This window comes from Sciurus carolinensis, chromosome 1, assembly GCF_902686445.1.
Source record: "Sciurus carolinensis chromosome 1, mSciCar1.2, whole genome shotgun sequence".
NCBI lineage: Eukaryota > Metazoa > Chordata > Mammalia > Rodentia > Sciuridae > Sciurus > Sciurus carolinensis.
Window position 1 is genome coordinate 27,059,162 of NC_062213.1, and position 26,389 is coordinate 27,085,550.

General features: G+C 31.7%; 1 protein-coding gene across 1 annotated transcript in view; it reads left to right on the plus strand.

The window, feature by feature from the left end:
* The window catches only part of Csmd3 (CUB and Sushi multiple domains 3), a 1,190,022-nt gene that overhangs the window by 385,142 nt on the left and 778,491 nt on the right, over nt 1-26,389 (plus strand). The window contains 1 exon segment of the mRNA XM_047516388.1: nt 15,597-15,709. Coding sequence (XP_047372344.1) covers nt 15,597-15,709 — 113 coding nt within the window.

The window sequence follows — 26,389 nt, forward strand, 5'->3', positions numbered from 1 at the left end:
ACACCTCAATATAAGCGTTATCTTTTTGTGATGACATTTATGTCAACTTTATAAACATGAATGACCTTATATGTTCTATTATAAGTGTATTTTATATTAATACTAAAGTTTTCTTCTGTCATTATTAGTGTCTCATTTTTGGTATCTTTAAATAAATAAGCATTTTATTGGTAGGAGAATATGTATTAATTAGCAAATGCTGGGGAAATTAGTTATCTATATAAAAAAAGATAAAATTCCATCCATGCAACACATCATACAAAGATTTCTAAATAAAGGCAAAACATTTTTTTAACCTACAAAATTTCTACAAGAGAATACTGGAAATCATTTTATGACATTACAGTATGCAAAACTTATTTGAAAGAACTTGTTTTAAAAGATAAAACAAGTAAAAACCATTTGAGAAAGAATGACAATTTCGTCCACAATGAAGATAATGTGTGAGGCTAGAAAAATGTAAAAACTGTGTAAAAAATGAAATAACATAGTACAGGAAATTTCCAATCCATATAAATTACTAAAGATTAATATCCTGAGCTGAGTATAGTGGTATGTGTCTGTAATCCTAGCAGCTTGGATTTTGTTGTTGTTGTTGTTGTTGTTCTAATTAGTTATACCTGACAGTAGAATGTATTTTGACACATCATCCGTAAATGGAGTATTTCTTCTCATTCTTCTGCATGTAGAGTTACACCAATTGTGTAATCATATATGCACGTAGGGTAATAATGTCCTATTCATTCTATTATCCTTCTTAACCCCAGGCCCCCTCCCTTCCATACTCCCCTCTGTCTAATCCAAAGTACCTCTATTCTTTCCTAGCCCCACACTCCCTTATTGTGAATTAGCAACCACACATCAGAAAAAAAAAAATTCCGTCTTTAGTTCTTTGGGATTGGCTTATTTCACTTAGCATGATATTCTACAGCTCCACCCATTTACTGGCAAATGCTGTAATTTCATTTTTAAAGGTTGAGTAATAATTCATTGTGTATATATACCACATTGTATTTATCCATTTATTTGTTCAAGGGCACCTAGGTTGGTTCCATAGTTTAGCTATTGTGAATTGAACTGCCATAAACATTTATGTGGTGGCATCTACTAAAGTATGCTGAATTTAAGTTCTCTGGGTATAGGCCAAGGAGTGAGACAGCTGGGTCAAACCATGGTTCAATTCCAAGTTTTCTGAGGAATCTCCATACTGCTTTCCATAATGGTTGCACCAATATGCTGTCCCATCAATAACATCTGGCTATTCTCTGTCCCTATCCTTTGCCCCCAGTACATATTCAACCACTTACTCTGCCTTATTTTCTGCAGACTCCCTTTCACCCTGGCTTTCATTTGGGTTTAGCCACTTGTAGAATTGACTTTGTCCTCCTAACAGTTCCAAGCACCAGCTCTCACTGTGTGCAGGAATCCCCATTTTTCTTAGGGGAAGCCATTTATCTCTGAATAATTTTGAAGCTGTTAAATTTTCATTCCCAGAAATGTAGAAATAGTTCTGTTTAGAGATGAACAGACATTTAACATTCAATTGTTAACCCATAGGTAGTCATATGCTGTTTTCCTTAGCATAAGAAAAATGATGGGAAAATCAGATACTATATTTTATTCCCTTGAGTAGATACCCATTGGTCATTTATTTTATATTCAGTGTTTATCATTTTCTTTACCTGCAATGGTTCTAAAATGGTGAAATGAGTAAAGATAAAGTCTAGATCCAACAAAAATATACATTTTAATCCATCAGTTCATTGAAAATGATCAATGAATTTATTGTCTCAAGAGATACTGTAAGTGGTTGATTAGCTTACTTTATTTTTTCTTTTCAAACATTTGATTTTCAGACCATTCTTCTGTGTCTGTATCAATCCAAGAGACCCAAAGAAAAGTCATTGTAAGCAATGACTTAGTTATGGAAATGATAATATATTGGGAATATAATTATGGGAAAATAATTAAAAGTGTGCATAGTAGTTCTCAACATGATTTGAGTTTTCTCTCTCCCTCTTTGTTAGTGTAGCTAAGGGTTTTTCAATTTTATTTATTTTTTCAAAGAATCATCTCATTTTGTCAAATTTTTCAAAAGTTTCTTTTGTTTCAATTTCATTTATTTCAGCTCTGATTTTAATTATTTTGTCTTCTGCTTTTGGTGTTGATTTGTTCATCTTTTTTCTAGGGCTTTGAGATGCAACATTAGGTCATATATTTATTTGACTTTTTTTTCTTTTAATAAATGAGTTCAATGCAATGAACTTTGTTCTTATCACTGCATTCATAATGTCCCAGAGATTTTGATATGTTCTATTGGTGTTCTCATTTACCTCTAAGCAGTTTTTCATTTCCTCCCTGATTGTTTCTGCTATCCATTTGTCATTCACTAGCAGTATTTAGTCTCCAGGTGTTGGAGTACCTCATATTTTTTTCTTAAATTGTTGATTTCTATTTTCATTCCATTATAATCTTATAGAAAGTAGGGTGGTATTTCTATTTTTTTGTATTTACTGAGAGTTGCTTTGTGGCATTTTAGAGAAGGATCCATGTGCTGCTGAGAAGAAAGTATTTGCTCAATGATGTGTGAAATACTCTATATGTCTGTTAAGTCTAAATCATTGTATTATTTAGTTCTTTAGTTTATTTGTGTAGTTTTTGTTTGGAAGACCTATCTAGTGGTGAGACAGGTGTGCTAAAGTCACCCAGTATTATTGTGTTGTGGTCTATTTGACTCTTGAAATTGAGAAGGGTTTATTTGATGTATGTAGATGCCCCATTGTTTGGGGCATATGTATTTATGATTGTTATGACTTGCTGATATATGATTCCCTTAAGCAGTATGAAATATCTTCTTTATCCCTTTGACTAACTTTGGTTTGAAGTCCACTTTGTCTGATATGAGGAGAAACTCCTGCTTGTTTACACAGTCAATATGAGTGATATGTTTTTCTCCAATCTTTCACCTTCAGTCTCTGGATGATTTTTCCTAGGAGGTGAGTCTACTGAAGACAGCATATTGTTGGGTCTTTTTTTAAATCCAGTCTTCCAGTCTATGTCTTTTGATTGATGAGTTTAGGTCATTAACATTTAGGGTTTTTATTGAGATATGTTCGTGATGAAAAAGGAAGTATCACGAGGGACACTACTGAAATACAGAAAATAATTAGAAACTACTTTGAAAATATGTACTCAAATAAAATAGAAAATCTCAAAGACATCAACAAATTTCTAGAGACATATGATCTACCCAAACTGAATCTGGAGGACCTATACAATATAAATAGAACAATATCGACTAATGAAATAGAAGACTCGATCCAAAGCCTACCAACAAAGAAAAACCCAGGACCAGATGGATTCTCAGCTGAGTTCTAGAGGACCTTCAAAGAAGAATTAATACCATTACTCCTCAAATTATTCCATGAAATATAACAGGAGGGAACCTTTTCAAATTCATTCTATGAGGCTAGTATCATCTAAGCCAAACAAAGACATATCAAAAAAAGAAAAATTCATGCCATTATCCCTGATGAACATAGATGCAAAAATTCTCAATAAAATTCTGGCAAATTGCATAAAAAAAGCATATTAAAAAGATAGTGCACCGTGATCAAATGGGTTTCATCCCAGGAATGCAACTGGTTCAATATATGGAAATTAATAAACATAATACATTACATCAATAGGCTTAAAGACAAGAATCATATGATTATCTCAATAGATGCAAAAAAAGTATTTGACAAAATACAGCTCCCCTTCTTGCTCAAAACACTAGAAGAAATAGGGATAGTAGGAACATAACTCAACATTGTAAAAGCCATCTTAGTGAAGCAAAAGGCCAACATCAACTGGAGAAGAATTAAAAGAATTCCTTCTAAAACCTGGAATAAGACAGGGATGCCTTCTTTCACCACTTCTATTCAACACTGTCCTTGAAACTCTAGTCAGAGCAATCAGATAGACAAAAAAATTTAAAGGGATATGAATAGGAAAAGGAGAACCCAAACTATCACTATTTGCTGATGACATGATTCTATATTTAGAAGATCCAAAATACTCCACCGGAAAACTTCTAGAACTAATATATAAATTCAGCAAAGTTGCAAGATATAAAATCAGTACCATAAATCTATGCATTTCTATACATAAGTGATTAGTCCACTGCAAGAGAAAATAGGAAAACTACACCATTCACCATAGCCTAAAACAAAAACAACAACAACAACAACAAAAAAAAAAAAAAAACAAACAAAAAACCAACTTTGGAATCAATCTAACAAAAGATGTGAAAAACCTCTTCAATGAAAACTACAGAACTCTAAAGATAGAAATTAAAGAATGCCTTAGACGATGGAAAGAACTCCCATACTTTAAATATTGTCAAAATGATCGTACTACCAAAAGTGTTTCACAGATTTAATGCAATTCCTATTAAAATCCCAATGACATTCTTTATAAAATAAAAGTGTTATACAGATTTAATGCAATTCCTATTGAAGTCCCAATGACATTCTTCATAGAACTAGAAAAAGCAATTATGAAATTCATTTGAAAAAATAAGAGACCCAGAATTGCCAAAGCAATTTCTTAGCAAGAAGAGTTAAGCAGGAGGAATCACAATACCAAACTTTAAAATATACTACAGATTGATAGTATCAGATATATCACTAATCTCCAGGATATAGAAAGCACTTAAAAAACACCAAAAAAATAAGTAATCCAATCAATAAATGGACTAAGGAACTGAACTGACACTTCATGGAAGAAGAAATATAATTCATCAATAAACATGAAAAAATGTTCATCATCTCTAGCAATTAGAGAAACACCACTCAAAACTACTCTAAGATTTCATCTCATTCCAGTCAGAATGGCAATTATCAAAAATACAAGTAACAATAAATATTGGTGAGGATGTGGGGAAAAAGGTACACACATAATTGCTGGTGGGACTGCAAATTGGTACAACCACTATGGAAAGCAGTATGGAGATTCCTGAGTAGTTCTCAGTGTGATACTATAACTACCTGTTCTTTTAAGTGGATAGGAGTAGATCATTTTTAGATGTTAAATTTTCTATATTCAGGTGCATGTATGATTTGAGCATATTTTAAAATCATTTCTCCCTGTCAGTGACTTGTCATTTCATTTTTTTAATGATATATTTCCAGGAACAGAACCCAAGGTCCTGTGCTTGCAAAGCAAACACTTTACCAACTGAGCTATCTCCCCAGCCCGGCAGTTTTTAAAATAAGCATAAGTAGTGATTTTAAGAAGTTTTAATATTTTACTTTTAACCTAAAGTCTGATCCTTTTTGAGTTAATATTCATATATTCCATGTAATATGAGTAGATACTTTTTTTTTCCTTTCTCAATAACATACAGTTGTTCCAGTACCATTTGTTGAAGGGATACCCATTTTTCTTTGAATTACCTTGAGCCCTTTGTTGAAAATCAATTGATGATATATGTGTAGATTTACTTATGCACTGTCTGTGCTGTTCCTTTATCTGTGTCTAAGTTCAGCAACACCATATTATCTTCATTAGTATAGTTTGATAACCTAAAATTAAACTGTCATGAGTAATCTAAGTTCTTTTAAAAATTGTATTGGTTAATCTAGGTACTTCATATTTCCACATGAATTTTAGGATCGTATCATCAATTTCTAAATATGTACTTGGGGAAATTTTTACAAGCATTGTATTGAAACCAGACACCAATTTGGATAATATTGACATCATAACAATGTTAGGTCCTCCTATAAAGGAATAGAGCATAACTCTTTACAAGGTTATGTGTGATTTTGTTCAGTCTCTGAAGTTTGTAGCATACAAAATTCTCATATTTTCTTCCTTATAACCTAAACTTTTTCAGTTTTTTTTTCTGATGATTTTGCAGGTGGTATGCTTTGATTTTCTAATTGCTCATTGAATTTTTCTTATTTCTAATTGCTCATGCTAATATGTACAAATGATTTTTGTACATTAATTTTCTATCCACAAATCTTGACAACCTCATTTATGAGTTCTACTAGAATTCTATAGCTTCACAAATACTTTCTACATGGGCAAACATGTCTTCTGTCAAGAGACACACTTGTATTCCTTCCTTTAACATTAGTATACCTTTATGTATTTTTTCTTTATTGCACTGACAAGAACTTCCAATTCAGTATTAGATAGGAATGATAAGTATTCATATCTTCAATGTGTTTGTGATCTTAATGAGAACTTAAGCTATACCCTTTTCTTAGGTGTCCTTTGCTAGGTTAAATGAACTGCTTTCTATTGCCAGTTTGCAAAGACTTCCTATCATAGGAATTATAGAGCTGAATTTCGTCAAGTATTTTTTTCTTTTCTGTATCTATTAAAATTATTGTATGGTTTTCCTTTTTTAATTTGTTCACAGTGTGAAATATGGTGATTGATTTTAAAAAGTTGACTCAGTCTTACATTCCATTTGACCATGATTCTTGTTCTGGTAGATTAAATTTGTTATTTTTTTTTAAGAATTTTAACATACATATTTTTTCATGGAGGAGTATGTTTATAATTTTATTGCTCTATAATTTTGTTGCTCAGCTATGTAATTAGAAACTTTTACCCTTGTGAAATTAGTTGGTAAACATTTCCTTTTGTTTTCTGAAACAAGTGTATAATTGGTATTATTTCATCCTTAAATATTTAGCAGACTGAACAAGGTAGCTATGTAACAAGATGTTCCTTTGTGGCAAGGTTTTTAGCATAAATTTTATTTTTAGAGTGGAATTAAGACTATACACATTATCCCTTTTAGCATAAGTTTTGGTTACATGTATGTCTCAAGAAATTTTACACTTTATCTGTCTTCACATCAGTTGGCATAAAGTTGTTCATAACATTCTTTCATTATTATTGAAATATTTTCATTGCATCTAATGATAATCCTTTCATTCTTCATGTAATTTGTATTCTCTGTCTCCCTGTTTCTTTTTCTCTCTCTCACTCTCTCTGTATGTGTGTCTGTTCTTCTCTTTATTTGACTAGTCAATAAGATATTTGTTATTTTTACTAATCTTTAATTTTTCTCTGTTGTTTTTCTTATTTAGATTTCTTTGCTTTCATTTCTTGGTATTATTCCTATCCTTTCATTAGATTTAATATTTTTCTGATTTTTAAAAAAGTAATTTAGATTATTGATTTAAATTTTTTTTTTTTTTCTGGGCAGGAGAGAGAGCTCAGTTGGCAGAGTGCTTGCCTTGCAAGTATAAGGCCCTGGGTTTGATCCCCAGCACTGCTAAAAAAAAAACCAAAAAACAAACAAAAAAAAAAACCTTAAATTTTCTAACTTAGTAATGTAATACTCTAAAATTTCTTCTATTTTCTGCTAAATTTCTAATTGATTGCGTATGCTCATTAGTGAAATGCCTATTCAAGAGTCTTTCTCATTTTCTGAATGGATTTCAACAATTGAGTTGGGAATGCTTTATATATTCTAGTAAAAAACCCTTCTCCAGATAATAAATATATAAATATTTTGTATTTTATAGCTTATCTTTTCATCTTTTTCAGTGCCTTCTGCATAACAAAAGTATTTACTCTTGACGAGAACCAACTTTTCAGTTTTTCCTTTTATGAATCATGTTTCTGGATTCAATTTTAAAGCTATCTGGCTTGGGATCAGAAAGATTTTCTCCAGTATATTTTTTTCTAAGAATTTTAGAGTGTTACATTTAAATCTATAACCAATTTTTAGTTTTTTTATAATTTGAGTAAGGTGTGAAGTTTAGATTGGGTTCATTTCTTGTTGTGTTGCTGCAGCACAATTTGTGGATAAGCAATCATTCCTCTCCTAAATTACTTTATACAATTCAATCAAGCTTCAATTGAGTATATTTGTTTTGGTCTATTTCTTGGTTTTCTGTTCTGTTTCTCTATTCAATTTGTATATTAAACTTTGACAGTGAGAAAGAATGCTTACTATGATCTTATTTTCATTTTTTAATTTTGCTTTAACTTTTCTTGGTTCTGTGACTTTCCATATAAGTTTTATAATGATCTTAGCAATGTTTACAGAAAAGAATCTTGTTGGACTTTCAGTAGGAGTTGCATTATATCTGTAGATAGTTTTAGGGAGAATAGAAACTTTTTATTGTCAGGTCATCCAACTCTCCATTTATTTATATCTTGAATTTCTTTCATTACATAGTGTAATTTCCAAGTACAGAGCCTATAAACAATTCACTAGGTTTACACATACATATCTGATTATCTTCAGAGTAATTGTAGATCGCATTGTATTTTTTATTTCACTTGCCACTTGTTCACTGTTAATGTGCAGGAACATGATTGATATTTGTATGTTCATATTATAGCCTAAATTTGGCTGAACTCACCAGTTCTAGAATTTTTTTGTGTATGGATTTCTTGGAATTTTCTGTGTGAATGACTGTGCCATTTTCAAATAAAGACAGTTTTACTTCTTCTCTTTCCACGTGTATTCATTTTTCCCCATATCTTATCACATGGCTAGAACATCCAATACTGTGTTGAATAAAAGTAGTGAGTTAAGACATCCTTGAAGTATTTCTAACCTTATTGGGAAACTATCCTGTGGTTCAACATCAAGTATGATATTAATTGTAGGTTTTATTTGAATATGTACTTAATGAAGTTAAGGATGTTTCTTCCATTCCTGATTCACTGAAAGTTTTTGTCATGAATGGGTATAATAGTTTATCGAATGCTTGTTCTATCTAATTGTGGTTCAATAATTTGATTTTTCTTCTATAAATTATATATGATGGATTATATTGATTTTCAGATGTTATACTGCCCTCATATAACTTGAAAGAAATGTCAGTAGGGAATATTTTATAAAAATAATATAAAATACTATTTTATAGAATGCTAGATTGAATTTGATAATATTGTGTTGCAGGTTTTTGTACAGGAGTTCATGAGGAACATTGGTGTGCAGAATTTTTAAAATTTATTTGTACTAATTTTGTCTGTTCTTATTGCCAGAATAATACTAAACTCATAAAATGAATTGAGAAGTTTTCTGTCCTCTTCTATTCTCTGGAAAAAAGAGTGGGTAAAATTGTTAATTCCTTAACTATTTTGAAAAGTCACCTACTAAAAACATCTAGGTCTGGAGATTTTGGGGGGTAGCTTTTAAATTACAAATTTAGTTTTTAAATGATTATAATACCATTTAATTCTTCTATTCTACCTTAATTAAATTTTGGTGGTTGAATATACATATATATGCTAAATCTAAAATATATGAAGGAATTTTTGTGAAACATGCTTTAGATAATATTAATTCTAGTCTAAAATACCCAAAATTTCCAACAAAATATAACTACAAAAGAATTTAAGAAAATATGTTTAAAGACTTAAATTCAATGTGGATCCTTGTCTCAACTTCTTTTCATTTAGAATAGGGATAATATAGCAATACGAAAACAGTTAGACATGTAATAGAAGAATTTTAACAAATCTGAAGCATAATTATGGAAATAAGTGATAAGTGAGAAACCAGAGCGGGGTCACGAATGGCATAGATAGCACAAGGAACATGTGCACAAAGGGGAGGAGAAGAAGGGAAGGGAAGGAAGTTGAGAACAGCTAATTCTCTCCTTTGCTTTGTAAATACTTTCTCACATTTGACTTTCAAATGATTGTATCGCACATCACAATGCGTAGCTGCTTCATGCTCTTGATAAACCATAATGGTTCTCTTGAAGCTTAGTGACTTTTGCTTATCTAACCAAGCATGCAGACAGATATGTCTCAAGCAAACAAACTGTTCAGTGTGGATCTGTGTATACTCCACATACATCTTATTCATGATTTAATATGGTATGGAAGATTAATACTTTGTGGGGAGTACTGGGGTTTTAACTCAAGGGCAATTTGCCACTGAGTTACATCCCCAACCCTTTGTATTTCTTTATTTTGAGACAGAGTCTCAAGAAGTAATACAGGGCCTCGTTAAGTTGTTGAGGCTAGTCTTGAATTTGCCATCCAAGCCTCCTGAGCTGCTGAAATTACAGACATGTGCCAGTGCACCCAGCAGGAAATTAATGCTTTTAATGTCATCAATACATGGAATAGTTTAGTTGATAAAATAATTTTCCAACTTCTATTACACTGTACAGCATATTAAAAAGTTCAGTAATTTTTGTTTCTCTCTTTCATTTGTCAAAAGTTTTTACAGATGATGGTATTTCTTAGGACTATGAAATACATTCTATCCAAACATGAAATATAAACAATACTATTTGTTTCTGAAAAGGTTCTATATGAAAATTCTACTACATGTTATTTTCTGTGATGGCATAGCATGGAAGTAAGAAGATATTTGTTGGATAAGTTTAGTACATTTTGAAATAAAACAAAAAAATAAACTATGAGAAGAATATATGGTTGCAAAAAAGCACTTCAAAGAATTATGGTCAGTGAACCTTCACCTCAAGGCATTTTTGGTAGATAATGTTCAGAGCACACTTTGAGAAATTTGCAATAGAATGTTACTTCATTTAATTAGTCTCATTATCTACAATTTGAAATGTGTTTATGAATTTGACAAATCCAATGTGGATCCTAACTTCTTATCTTTTATAAAATGTATAATATAGCAAAATGAAAGCAATGAGACATGTCATAGGAAGAAAGGAAAGTGTATTTTTTTGTTCAGAGTGCAGAGTGATAACCATCAGCCGGGAGAACTGAAGACTTTCAAAGGACATAGAATTTTAGATAGATCTTGAATAAAGAGTGAATACATTTGATAATGATATGAAATGGAATTAATGACATACATTATAAAGAGTATGAAAAACACATAAGGTATTAAAAGTTAGGACATACACCCAAATAATTTTAATTTATTTATATTCTTGATAAATAATGCCAGTGTAGAACTACTATAAATCACTGGGTTAAGCAGTAGGGATATAATGAGCTACGAGAAAATGTAAAATAGTAGAAGAGATATAAAACTTACTACTACTATTACAAAGTAATAAATGACATGATGAAAATTTGCAAAAGTGCTTTGTGGGGACAGAAAAGGAGAATTGGTATTGAGGTTAGCCTTTAGAACTTTAAGTCGGGCTTTCCTGAGAATGATTAAGCAAATAAAGGTAGATAAATATTATTCATTTCAACCTTAAAGTGAAGTATGTGAAAAGGCCCTGAGTTGATGAATGAATTTGAGGAACTAATTGCGACTAAACATAGGACAATTAAATTAACAAGGTCATGGGGAATAGAATAGTCCTGATAAATACATCTTAGCTCAATACAGAGGGAAAAGAGAAGGTCAAGAGCCAGAGTGGCAAGAGCAGGAAAGAGGCTAGTAAAATTAGGAGAGAGTAGGAAAATTGTGATAGGAAATTGGGACTTTAGAATCAAGGAGTAGATGATGTGTATAATCCTGGGTTGAAGACTCTATGACTACTTACGTTGAGAAAATACAGATCATTACTCTTGAATGATTTTAGAGGAATTGAAAGATTTAAAAAAATGTTAGATCCACAAAATATGACACTGGTTATTGCAAAGGCTAATTTTGAGGAAGTTGAGAAACCATAGAAAGCCCAAATTAGGAGTTAAAAAGAAACATATAAACTGAAGGAATAGAATTTGAATAGTTTTAGAAACTTCTAAGGCAATGCCAAATACCTGTATTTTCTTAGATTTGTTATATTTAACTTACTTTCAAAAGAATATTGTAAGAATTATCATTTTCTCTAAAGCAGTGAATACAAAAGAAAATGCTGCATCTGATTTTATATATCAGTTTATGATTTATTTACTTAGATATATGGAAAATTACATGCATAAAAATTTTTTAAAAGATTGTCATTAATGCATTATTATTATTGCATTATTAATTCATTATGCATTATTATCAGTATTTCTGCATGGGGTATGCATGCAATTTGATGTCATATTTTATTATGTCATTTCAATAAAGTGCACTTATTTCTCAAAAGACATGAGTTCCTCTTTGGTACAAATGACTATAGTAGATTAAAAATTTATGACATTTATTATTATTATATTTTTTCTCTGATTTAATTCTCTTAAAATCCAAATTAGTAATTTAAGACATACCATGGCAATGTTTTTTTCTTTTTTTTTCTTCGCAGCATTTACTTTGTTGTTGTTGTTTTTAGATATATGTGACAATAGAGGGTGTTTTGACATACTGTACATACGTGGAGTGCAACCTATTCCAATTAGGATCCCAATCTTATGGTTGTACATGATTTTCTAGTTCCAATAACATAAAAAATAGGGTGCAGAGATAGGTAGATTCATTTACTAGATTGTTCCATATGTTTAAATAATGAGAAATACTATAAAGCAAAGCCTGCATGGTTCTCCTAAAACAAAATACTGTAAATTTCTCCTCTGATTTTAGAGGAGTGTTGTGGCATAAGTGATCTGTAGTTCAATATCTTAGACTATACAAGGTCCTCTTCAATTTTTTTTTTTCATTCGACATCTATTTATTTATTTTGGTCATGAGACAGACATCATTACCCTGTTTACAAGTATGATTTCATGAATGGTATGAATCTACATCATGTACAATTATAGATACAGAAACTTGTAACCCATTTGTGTACAATGAATCAAAATGCAGTCTGTAAATATAAAAAAAAAGATGCTTTGTTATGGTAGGGCTCCTTTCACTCACATGTGGCTGGCACAAGCAGGTGCTTAATAAACCTTTGTAAAGTGAAAGACCGTCAGAATTATATTAGTCCTCCCTCATGTGTGGTTTTGTGTTCTGTCATTTCAGTTACCCAGTCAACAGTGATTTGAAGATACTATGGGGGAAAATTACAAAAATAAACAATTTATGAGTTATACATTGTTTGTCAATTTAAGTAACATAAGATCTCATGTCATCCTGTGTTGTCTGCCCACGATGTTACTTATTTCTTTTTCTGATGTATTTACACTGTATATGTTACCCACTCTTTTATTAGTAGCCTTCTTGGCTATCAGATGGACTGTCATGCAGTGCTGTGTTCAAGTAATCTTTATTTTACTTAGTGGTGAAAAAGTAGTAATGCTGGCAATTCGGCAATTCGGGTATGCTCAAGAGACATTATGAAGTGCTTCCTTTAGGTGAAAAGTTTAAAACACAGTAAGAAGTGTTGAGAAAGAAGAGACCACATTCATTTAATTTTTTAATAGTACATTATACAGAAACTTTGAGAAAGAGACTACATTCATATAACCTTTGTTTTTTTACAGTATATTGTTATAGTTTTATTTTATTATTCATTAGTGTAAATCTCTTAGAGTCAAATTTATAAATTAGTTTTTATCTTGAGTATATTTTATAGAAAAAAGTATATGTAGAGTTTGTAAGTATATATTCTTAGTTCTTTGCATTCAGTGGTGTTCCTGGAATACCTCACCCATGCATAAGAGAGGAAGTGATATTTTCTCTTAGTTTCTCTTGTGTTTAATAGCTATAATTTCTCCATTTCATGCACATTCTGTCTTTTGCTTCTGCAGCTCTACTTTTTAGAGTTTCTCCCTCTAATTTTCCTAAAAGTGAATACAATTTATAAACTTCAGTTGCCTAATAGTTATCATTTGCCTTTGGTGTAATCCATTGGTGAAAATATCTTAGGTGTCCCTGGAAAAGTTGGAAAGTTTATCCTTCTTTATTGAATTGTTCATTACATGTTCTTCTATCATTTTTTAATGCTACTTTTCATTTTTTGGATCTTTTAAAGGGTGTCTTTCCAAACTCTATGCTTCAGTGTATTATGATCATCCATGTCCTATAGTCTCATTACATTTAGAAATGTGTGCCAGCTGTCAAAATAACTTATACTTCCTTATTGGACATTTATGCTCATCAAATCAGGAATTGATTAGAAACAGAACGTTAATCAAAATCTACATTGTGCATAACCATAGAAATGAAAAGATGTACCCCATTTGTGTATGATGAATCAAAATGCAGTCTATAAAAATTAAAAAAAAATTTAAAAAATCTTTTCTGAACCATACCACTCTATAGAAAACATAATTGAATAAAATTCCAATTTTTTAAATGAAATTGCTACTTGAACCAAGCAAACCAACAAACACAGGAAAACATAACCTGGATTTTTTTAAAGTAATAGAATAAAATGTAAAACTTGAGTCTTAAAATTATAGGTATATTGCATATCTTTATTTACTAAATTCAGATATGAAAACAATCAGGCAGCTGAACTAATGAAAAGAGAAAATAGAGGATTAATAGGAAAAAGAGAAAATTCCAAACCAAAATTGGAAATGAGAAATGTACATGGTAGAGCCCAAGTTGTTTAGGCTGGAATCAAACATTCTATATACCAGCAGTCACAATGATGCAGTAGAAGTGAATCTATATTCAGTGAGCATGCCCTAGAAATAGTGGCTAATTTCCAAACATCCTAGGAAAGGTGAGTTTTCAGGGATAAGGGTGATTGATGGGTGTTAGAAAAGGGTCTTTGTATCACCACACATATCCATCATCTCTGATTACATGTGCAGTGACAGATTTTACATCCTCTTCCTACCAGGTCCCTAGCATAACAGAACACCAAGCACTGAGAGAATTGTAACCCCTTCAAACCACCACACAGACATAATCACAAACTAACAAATCAGCTATTTTTCCTTCTAAAGAAGAAAAGTGTGAGCTTCAGAGAATGGTGGAGACAAAGCCATGATTTATATCATACACCTAGAATTTAAATGGTTAGGCATACAGAGGAAATATATGAGGGGCATTTTTCTTTATTTAATGGAATCAGAAAAACTGCCTTGTTGGAAATCATAAATAGATTATGAAGCAAAAATTACTTCATATTTTAATCATGACTAATATGTGGAGCATAGTTTCAATATTTTTATTTAATTTGTTTTAAAGAGATTATGAAATGTCATCTGACTACATATATGTTTCATATAAATGTTTTCTGACTATCCATTGGAGTAGGCCTCCAATAAATGGTGGTAGTATAGAGTACACAGAAAGCTAATTGTGAATATTTAAGGCACTATAAAATTTCACTTAAGTAGTCCTTGTCTACAAAAAGCCATTTTGAAATTTGGCATCCAATGTAAAATACTGAAAAAAAGAATATAAAAAAGTATTAAAAAATATTATCTCACTCTAATTATAGGATATCAATTTCTTTGAAGTATTCCTATCTTGTAACTATATTTTATCAATATGTTCATGAAGAATACAATGATCAGCACCATCAGTTCAGTACTAATTATATTTATTATTATCTATGTAGTGAATATATTTTTAGTACAATATATGTTGGTGAATCAAAAATAATATTTGGTTGCAATTTTATAGTATATTTTATTAATATATAAAATCCAATTGGTAAAGAGTGTTTGAAATTGTACTATTCTATGGTTAATTTTACAATTCATAAAATAAATTTCATTTGTTCTTAAAAGTTGACAACACAAAGTCATGCAATTTTTATACAAGTTGATACTTTCTTGGTCCCAATACAGTGAGTGTTTACAGTTGAAAAGCTTTTTAAATTTTTATGTTGTTGTCTTTCATAATTCAGGTTATCTGGAATGAATATACCACCACCAATTATCAGCAACAAAAACTGGCTCAGACTGCATTTCGTTACAGACAGCAATCACCGTTATCGTGGATTTAGTGCTCCGTATCAAGGTACATTTAATGACTACCTTTTCCTGTCTTGATGTGTAAAATGAATTTAGTGTGCACAACATTTTGTGATAGAAGAAAAGATATCAATATAAATTTAGCATTTATAGATGGTAATTTGAATAGGCAAAACATTCTCTTGCTGAGGAAATAATGTGATTATAACTAAATTGCAATATTAAAGTTAGCTGAGTTTTACAGCGCAATGTCTAAAGAATCAGATGACTTATAAAAGGTAATATGTAATAGATATAATATTCTGATTTAATGTAGTGCTTAAGCAATTGGGCATGCTACCAGAAACTGTACCACAAAATAATGTCTGCAATTGTAAACAGACTCTTCATCCCTTGAAATCCATTTCTGTACACAATATGTTTGTTTTTGCTAGTTTAATTAACCTTGTTAGGAGTCTTATTTACCAATTTTATTAACAGATATAATTTTGAATAAGCAGAATATAATATTTCATGTATTAACTTTGAGAAAATCTTTGAAAAAGATTATTATAAAGATAGAGTACTAATGAAAAAGTAGCTTCTTCATTGTTCAGTTTTATTATGTGGGTTTAGTGTACTTTATCCTAAGATTGCTTATGTTAATAATTTATTTCATTCTCTGTAGTGTATCAGCTATTGCTCAGGGAATAGTGAGTGTTGCCACAGTTGCATTTGTTCATTTCTCTGTTTTCATGTCTTTGTTTAAAAAATACTTTCCTCTTTAGTAGTCTGTGGTCTTCAGCGCTTCAAAATTTAGTATGGTGACTTTAGGAAGTTTATAACTAGTAAACTAATACAGCATTAGACCATAATTTTCAATACTACATATTTCGGCAATTAATTTATATTTTGTAGATCAGTAGCCTCTCTGCAGCTGTTTGATCACATTTTTCTAAATAATAGCCACAGGTTAATGTGGTTTATAATTTGACTTTCGTAACACTACATTTGGTATCACTATAATAAAAATCCTTAGGATATTAACTTAAAACAAAAATTTTAGGCAAAAAGCCACTGTAGAAAGCCTGTAATAATTTCTGTTCCTAAAGAAGTTAATTGGAATGGAAAGATGAGTGCAAATATGCTTTGAAACTTATGTGATTTGTTAACATTTTTTATTATGACAATATTACCAGTCAAAAAATGTTAAATTTTAAAAATTTAAAAATATTCATAGAAAAATCTGTTTTCATATATATTATTATGGTAATTTGAATCTTGCCAAATTAAAAGTGTCACTTCTACATTTGCAAAATATTTTATTCAGTTTCCAGTTTTAATTTCTTAAGTTTTTGTGCACTTCAGAAATCAGAAAACTTTTGACTGAAAAGAAATAATTATGGCAAAGCCTCTTTATATCTAGGTTGACTCCTTGTGGAGGTTTTTGGCCACATGATTTTATGGTTCTGATTCCTCTCTGCAAGGAGGTAAAGCAGATGGCATGGCAGGAATTCAAAAGACTATCCCCTTTGATTCATGTGGTGATCTTTTCTGTTAGATTCATGGAATCTTTCAGTTGAATATCTTCTGTTTTTTCTGAATGCAAATAAAGTAGCAATTATTTTACATTCAAATGTAAAAGCTGGAAAAAAATAGGTCTATGTCAAAAATTAAATGACACTTTGTTTATGCAGTATAATTTCATGGAACTGTTATTTTCAGATAGGGTTGTTTTGCATTGTAAGACAACAGCACAAAACTGCCATTAGATTTGTGTATTTAATTATTATTTTCTACATTCCACTCATTGGTCTTAAATTGACTTTTATAGCATTTTCAAGATTCAGTTTGATTTTCCAGCATTGCCTGTTTGGTTTTAGCACTGAAAAATTGCATTATCAATGAATTCACCACAATAAAATAGAAAGGAAGTGCTTTATGGGGTATGACTTACTCCTATTTTCAGCAGGAAAAGAAGCTTAAAATAGGGTAGGTTTTGGTGTGATCTTTATCTACAGAATACAGAGGAAATAAAATGAACTAAGAAAATGGAAGCTATGATTGTATAATAAGATGAGGGGCGAGTTTTATTACCTAAAATGTGCCTTTGCATTGTATCCTTTAAAAACTTTCCTGATCAGGCTTAATTTTTCTAGGTGTATTATATCCAAATAATATTTTACCTAGACAGCAGAAATTCTATTGCATAAGTAATTTTCGAAGTCAGAATCAAATGAAGAAATTTGTATTTAAAAAAATGCTGATAAGCTAACTTACATATCTGAAAAAAAATCATAATTCTGACATGCAAAAAAATAGGAACCTTAGCATGAAAGAGTAATCCTGCTTTTCACATTGTTCAGTACCACTATTTTATTTCAGTGGTATCTAAATTAAGATCAATGTAAATGGAACATTTTGTGCAATATATTATATAAAAGTAAAAATCAAGTCTACACAGCTCAGTCTCTTAATAACTCAAACACTTAGTACTCAGTAATTATTATTGATTTATTTATAATTTTGAGTTCATTTAATGTTTTAATGGTGCTCCCAGTTTCCTAAGACTGATTATTTTCTTCATAACATTCTCTTTAATCAGTGTCCTTTACTAAATACCATGAAAATTAACCGCAAACTCCTAAAGGTTCAGTGAATGCCATGAACTATTTTTATAGTTTATTCCATAATTGATGGAAGAGGCATATAGATACTGATGTCCATTTTCAAACAGAACCACCTTTAAGTTGTATTATAAACTAGATTATTGATTGGCCTAAATATTATCCTTTATACAGGGTTAATTTCAGTAGAGTATGAGATTACAATGCCAATAAATATATTTCTATTCACATTCAATAGTACTAAGAAAAATTGTGATTTAAATAAATGCTTCTGATATATAAAACATTTTCCTCACTGAAGTTTTACTTTAAACATGTTCACTTCTATTGAAAAAAAGCATCTCTCATGATGCTTTTTATAGAAAAAAAAGCATTTTTCTCGTGAGTTTATTTATACTGAAAATATGTTGTTTGAAAACTTTTTATCATCACCTCTTTGGTTTAAAATTTTCCTCTTTAATTTTCAGCTCTTCCCCAAAGAAAATCATTTCCATATTATTTTATTACATGTCTTTGTTTTTTAATATTGTTACCATATTCAAATTTCACCAATAATTTTTAATGAGAATCTGAATTGTTCTATTTAACACATAAGTATTAAAACTTGTCTGAAACAGTGGTGTTTGAAAGTCTTCTTACCTATTTTTTAAAAGGTTAATATTGTTGTAACTTGATCTTTGTGTAAACCTAAAATCTAGTTCTTTTCCATTCCCATGCATACATGATCATATTTTTTTTATTTCCTATGTTGGAAAGGGATTTTTCACATCACACTCGATTGTTCAGTACATAAAATGTTGCCTCTAGGAGATGTTAAATTGAAAAGAATTCTTTTCTTATACATAAGTCTTCATTATTTAAGTGTCAAGTATTATTATAATATCTTTATTTTAATTTTTGAACAATTCACACTTTGCCCTTTTAATGTGCAATCATGGAAGCTATAGCTCTAAGAGTCATATAATTATCTTGGACATGTAAGTTTAGGAACTGTAGCATTTAATCAATTCCAATATTTAAATATGTGAGTTTCTTGGTATTCTAGATTAATGCTTCTAAATTTCTGTAGGTTTTATCACATTTTGATTTATTCCTTTTCTTGCATAATATTGTTGTGTATGACACTTCTTGTATAGGTAAATATTTTCTAGATTCTTATTTTTAACTTAACCAAGAATTATTAATGATAATACACAGTATTTTAAATTTATTAAAAATATTTTGTAGATTCTCAAATAGATTATTTTCATTTAGAAATAAATTGTGCATCTATTCCATTAGCAAAACATTTAATAAACTGGACTTTTAAACCATATTCAAAATCCCCTTCTATAAACCTCATCTGTACAGAGGAAGACCTTTTGCATTTTAGATGCCTGTCCTTTAATTGAAAAACAAATAATTTGAGAATACTTATCCCATTTTTTTTTTATATATTTGGGAGATTTTTGTTGTTGTTTTTGTTGTTGTTGTTTTTTTGTACCAGTAATTGAACCTAAGGGCACTTAACCACTGAATCACATCCCCAGCCCTTTTTTAAAAATTTTGTTAGAGACAGGATCTAGCGAGTTATTTAGGGCCTCGCTAAGTTGCTGAGGCTGACTTTGAGCTCATGATCCTCCTACCTCAGTCACTCGAGTCCCTGGGATTACAGGGGTTCACCACCATGCCTGGCTATTTGGAAGGTTTCTCACATAAATATGTGTATACAGTTATTGACAAAGACAATAAAATTATTGGGGATGCAGAATATGATTTTAGGGCAAGTATAGTATTTGTGTGGTCAGAAGATTAGAGTTGAACCATGACATTATTATTTGCTGTTTGAATTCTCTGAACCTTGGATTTTTTCATGCATAAAAATAATCATAATTGTCAGACATATTATTATTCAAGTCCGAAGGTATTAAGAGTTCTTATAATAATAATCAGACATGCAGTAAATAAAGATGCTTCAATGGCAAGAGATCATCAACCATATGTGATGGGTAAGAAAGCATACATTCCAGCCATAAAAAACAAGTCCTTTAAATATTGTGATCAAACATAATATTTGAATCCAGGAGCCACAGTTAAATGGAAAAATGCTAGATTTTACATTTCTCACCATCACAAGTGAGGATGCCCACATTTCTCAAGGGAAAAGCCACTTTTCCTTGGAATCAAGTTTAAAATAGAATATTTTGTGAGTAAAACTGAGAAGCAGTTCCCTTTCTATAACAGATTTTTGATATCATAAATATAGTCCAGGCTTAAAAATACGGCATAGCATGAAAGCAAATTTCTGTAAAGGTGATCTACAATGCTTTAATCTCTGCTGGCTCTGATATGTGTAGTCATATTTTTTCTAACTTTATTTACATGCAAGTTTTTCTTGTGTCTTCACATATTCATTGCTAATAAAATATAGGAAATGATATATCTCACCATGCTGATTATGAACACCTCCTGTAATCTGATAACTCTCAATGACTCATATTTATTTTTCCAGGGTTTTTGGGGTGAATTTGACATGAAAAGAGAAGACCTTTTGATTTCTGGATACTTTAGATGTACTTTACAGTCATGGGAATATTGGACATGGATGAATATGTTACTTTCTTGTTAAATAGAATAGATGGAGCTTTGTTAGTGTAATTGAAGAAGTAATATGAATATACATTTTTATCTTTAAACAATTGCATGCTATGGGAAGATTCATAAAGAATATATTTGAGTTCTTATCTCACAATATCATTTTTCATATGTAGACCAACTGCATTCTTTTAAATTTATGAAGTAATGTAGTTATTTTTACTTCCTGAGTTTTGAAAGAATAGGAATTCAAGTTGGTGTATACTGTTTTGAGAATAATTTCTAATCTGTACCTTGTTTTCTTTGTTTTTATTTTGTTATTACCACCTTTATTTCTTTAAGTTTCCTTCCATTCTAAATAATTACTTTCACTGGGAAATTTTTTTTTAATTTTATGTAGAGTAAAAAAATTATTTCTTCTATTATGGAGTTGTCTGCTATACAGAATTTATTTTTTAATTAGTACTCTACCTACACAAACCCCAGAGATAATCAGAATATCTTAATAGTCAAAATTGTCTATATACATAATCCTCTGCCTTTCTAAAGTAATCATTAAAAACTCCTGACACCATATACATATAAACATATATGTAAACACATATGTACATGTATATATATATAATAGATCCAAATATATATGTATATATGTATACATATATACATATACAAGAACATATATTACTCTGTTATGTTGATTTTCTCTGCTGAATGTGGGTATGTGTTTAAGGGGCTTACATTTTTTCCATGAGCCAATACTATAAAATACATATATACATATAAATATAGAAGTACTATATTTGTGTGTATATATATATATATATATATATAAAAGGTACGAATATAGTACTTGACAACAGTAAAATTGAAAAAGCAATAGATAATTTTGTGTAAAATTTTATTAGGTTCATACATTTCTGCTAATGACAAAATAAATTTAACACTTATCAATCTCTTCTAGGATGTCTTTTTGTCTGTACTCAAACTTAGTGGGGTAAATGCTCAACCTTTTATGGTTTAGATCACCTTCTCATTCCTGTTTCAAGAAAAGTTCTAGATATGTGTTAGACTATGAGTTTTAATAATGATGGTTATAACGAAGTTTTCCATGTATAAACTGTATAAACCCTTATTCTGACTTATGAATATCAGTTGCCTTCACTAGAGGTATTGCTTCTTGGTAGCTGAGGATCCTATAAGATTCTGTTGCTGGTGTGCATAATTACTTTGTGTTCCATTCTCTTACCATACTTAGTTATTCACTTTTGACTCTGTAATACCATTTGCAGGGTTTTCCATTCAATCTTTACTTGAAGCTCTTTTAACCACATTTTCTACTATAAATTATCTTTTACCTTTACCACTATAGCCTCACAGCAGAGCCCTGTTACTCTATTAACTCACTTAAATCCATATATCACCCAAGATTCATTCTTCAATGAAGAATAAAGTACCAACTAGGTGAATGAACATATATTACTCTGGTATGTTGATTTTCTCTGCTGAATGTGGGTATGTGCTTAAGGGTTTACATTTTTTTCCATGAGCCAATACTATAAAATACAAAATAAATTTATCTAGCAAATAGAGTTTAAAATATTGATAGGTATACCCATGCCATCTCTCAATAATCCCTGTCCTCCATAGAGATTTTGCAGAAAGGTGCAACTTAGACTTCTTGTTCTTCTTCTTCTTGTTCATTTTAGTTATACATGACACTAGTGTATATTTTGACATATTACAAATACATGGAGTACATCTTCCTATTCTTCTACATGATGTGGAATTATAATGCTCATGTATTCATATATGAACACAGGAAAGTAATGTCCAGTTTATTGCATTATCTTTCATGTTACCATTCCCCCTTCCTTCCCTTCATTCTCCTTTGTATAATCCAGAGTACTTCTATTTCTTCCTATCTACCCCACCCCTTATTGTGAGTTAGCATCTGTATATCAGAGAGAACATTTGTTTTTTGGGGGAATTGGCTTATTTCACTTAGCATGATGGTCTCCAGTTTTATCCATTTACTGGCAAATGCCATAACTTCATTTCTTTTTATGACTGAGTAATATTCCTTGTGCATATATACCACATTTTCTTTATCCATTCTTCTGTTGAAGGGTATCCAGGCTGTTTCCATAGTTTAGCTATTGTGAATTGAGCTGCTATAAACATCTATGTGGCAAAGTCACTATAGTATGCTGATTTTAAGTTCTTTGGGTATATACTGAGGAGTGGGATAACTGGGTTAAATGGTGGTTCCATTCCAAGTTTTCTAAGGGGTCTCCATACTGCTTTCCAGAGTGTTTACACCAATTTGCAGTTCCACCAACAATGTGTGAGTGTATCTTTTTCTCCATATCCTCACCAACATTTATTGTTATTTATATTTTTTATAATTGCCATTCTGACTGGAATGAGATTAAATCTCAGGTGGTTTTAATTTGCATTTCTCTAACTGCTAGAGATGATGAACATTTTTTCATATTTTTGTTGTCCATTTGTATTTCTTATTCTGTGAAGTGTCTGTTCGGTTCCTTTGTCCATTTGTGGATTGGGTTATTTGAATTGTGTTTCTATACATCAGTGATGATTCAGCTGAAAGAAAAATTAGGAAAACTACCCCATTTACAATAGTCTCAAAAATTATTCAGAAATCAGTCTAACCAAAGAGGCAAGAGACTTCTTGTTCTTATCAGTGATGGGAGAGGTTTTTTATTTGCCATGTACTGAGTGCACACTAAATCAGTTTTTTTTTTTATAAAACTCTATTATCTGAGTGTCCCAAACTTTCTTCGTGATCTAAAAAAGGAACGTTTTGAAACTTATACATTCCATTCTCTCTTTCAACATACCATGACTCTCAAGAAATGTAATTTTTAAGGTTCTACAGGAACTCTCATAAAGCAAAGGAATCAAGGAATGGGGAAAGACTGTTTTTTATGTCTGTATCTTCAGATTCTATTATAGGTGCCCATTTAATGTTAAAATTAGTTAAATGTTATGAATTCTGTAAATTATGTGCCACAAGTTACAAAATAATGATATATGTGTTATTTCATGTACTCCTCATACTATCCCATTCATTGTATGATTGTCTCTACTTTGCCAAGCAAGAGTCAAGAACTCTAGGAAAATTGTGCAGACATGCCCTGGAGAAGGACGAGCCTAGTGTATAAGGGGAAACTGATAAAAGTCTGTGCAGTTCTTGGTAAGCTTTGTGTCCGATGTTGTATTCATCCAGAGAAGGAAGAATATCCTATCTAAATGAACCTCAGTCCTCTCAAAAAGCACTAAGCCTAAGGTCACATTAAGTCTAAGGTCTTAAAAGTTAGAGCTTTCTTCTTCTCAAGCCAATGATAATTCTCTAGACTTAGTCATCCTCAAATTTATGAATAAATATCAGAATAATTTTTTTCAAAACGAATGAAAATCCATTGTCAATCAAATTTGAAAATAAGTGACTATTGTGGAAATATGCTGTTCTTAATTAAAAGGGACATGTTAAAAATGACAGTTGTTAAATTAGTTAATATATGTAAAATACATTGAATAGTGTCTGACAGAGAATTAGAATTTATGCAAATTATTAGCTATTATTGTTATTATCATCATCAGTAGCAATAGCATGAGCAGCAGCATCATCCTTACTGTTGGACTAAAAATGATTTGAAAGGTAATTTTAATTATATTATCCATAAAAGGAGCACTATTTGAAAGAAGAATGTCCCATCCTTTCATAGCAATTAGTTTAGGGTTTATAAAATTTATTTTAATTATATAAGTGCTTATGGGTTAGTTTTTTAAAAAAAGGAATATAATTTTAGTCTTATAGCTCACTGATGGCACATGCCTATAATTCCAGCTACTGAGGAGGCTGAAGCAGGAGGATCACTTGAGTCAGTAGTTAAGAGATCAACCTGAGGAACATAGCAAGATACCATCTTTTAAAAAGTTAATTTAAAAATTATTATTTCCCTCCATGCTCTATACAGTTTTAAAGAAATATTTAAAAGAAGGGCATTCAAGAAAATTCTGACTTTCCTCTTTTAATACTTAAAATGTGAATTATTTGAAAACTAATTTCTTTTTTGTTTCTTTTTGGTACCCCTGAATTTGTGCTCACTCTGTCAGACACATAGTATAGATCTATTTCTTTTCCTACAATAAAAGTGTTGAAAGGATACTGAGATATTTCAGAACTATGATGAATGTTTCTGTTCCTTTATATATTATTTGATGAGAGAATTGATATTATTCCCTGATGCTATATAGCATATGCTGGGTTTTATAGTTTTCGGTTTGTTTCATTTTCACCATAAAAATATTTTTTCTTTGATTGGAAAGTATTATGACTATTTGCAAAGATTCAACTATTTAAATCTTTAAAAATTACCCACTAAACATAACAATCATGATACTTTAGTGAGTTGAAAGGTTACCTTCTGATTCACTTACTTATTGTCTCAAAAATTATGCATAGAGGAGGTTCAAGATGGCGGACTAGAGGGCGGCTGCATTTCATGTTGCTCCAGGACTCAAGATTCAAAAGAGGAGATAGTGACTTGGGACCAACTCAAAGCCGCCCGGGGAGTTTCTCCCATAGGGGAGGCGTCCCCGAAGGGGCAGTAGCCCTGGAACGCAGAGAACTTTGTGAAGTACAGTGACTCGGCGGGTCGCCCCTCCCCCGCCGGAGCGGTAAAAACGGACAGCGAAGCGGAGCGAAAAATGGCGGATTGAAGTTTCCAGGACCGCGGGCAGATTCTCTAACCTAAGGAGACTCGTCTGCGAAGGGTGAGGCTCTCAAGCCCAGGAGGGAGGTCCGGGCCCCTGGGAACGTTGCCTGCAAAGGCTGCCCCTGCCCAGGCGGCAAGACACACCTCCCCTGCTGGAGCAGTGAACTCGGAAAGCGGGGAACTTTGCAAGGGAGGTTGTGCGACACACTGCTTGGTTTTGAAGCGATCTGCCAGGGCTCCAGCGGCTGCCAGAGAAAGAGTGGGGCGGCGAGTTGTTTGGATCCAGCAACCGCCTGAGCAACGGGGAGGGGGCTGCCCAGAGGAGGTGGAGGTACGCAGTGAGTGCCTTGGTCTCCAAGCGCCCACACCTGGAGGAAGAGACGAGCGACGGGTCACTGGGGCTTGGAGCATATGTACGAGGCTCCAAGTGACGGGTCAGAGGGCGGGTCGCATAGCCAGGCAATTAGGTGCATAGCAAGGTCCGGTCCAGGGACCTAGGCACCTTTTCTTGAATGAACTACACAGAGACAAACTGAGGGGCGAAGTGAAGGTTCCAGGACTTCAGGCAGCGTCTCTGAGAAGGGACAACCTAAGGAGACTCGTCTACGAAGGGTGAGGCTCCCAGGCCCAGGAGGTAGGTCTGGGCCCCTGGGAAGGCTGCCCTGCCCAGGCAGCAAGACACATCTACCCTCATTGGAACAGTGAGCTCGGAAAGTGGGAGACCTTGCAGAGGAGGCCGAGCAGCACACCGCTTGGTTTTTTGGTTTTTTGGACCAATCTGCCAGGGCTCCGGGGGCTGCCAGA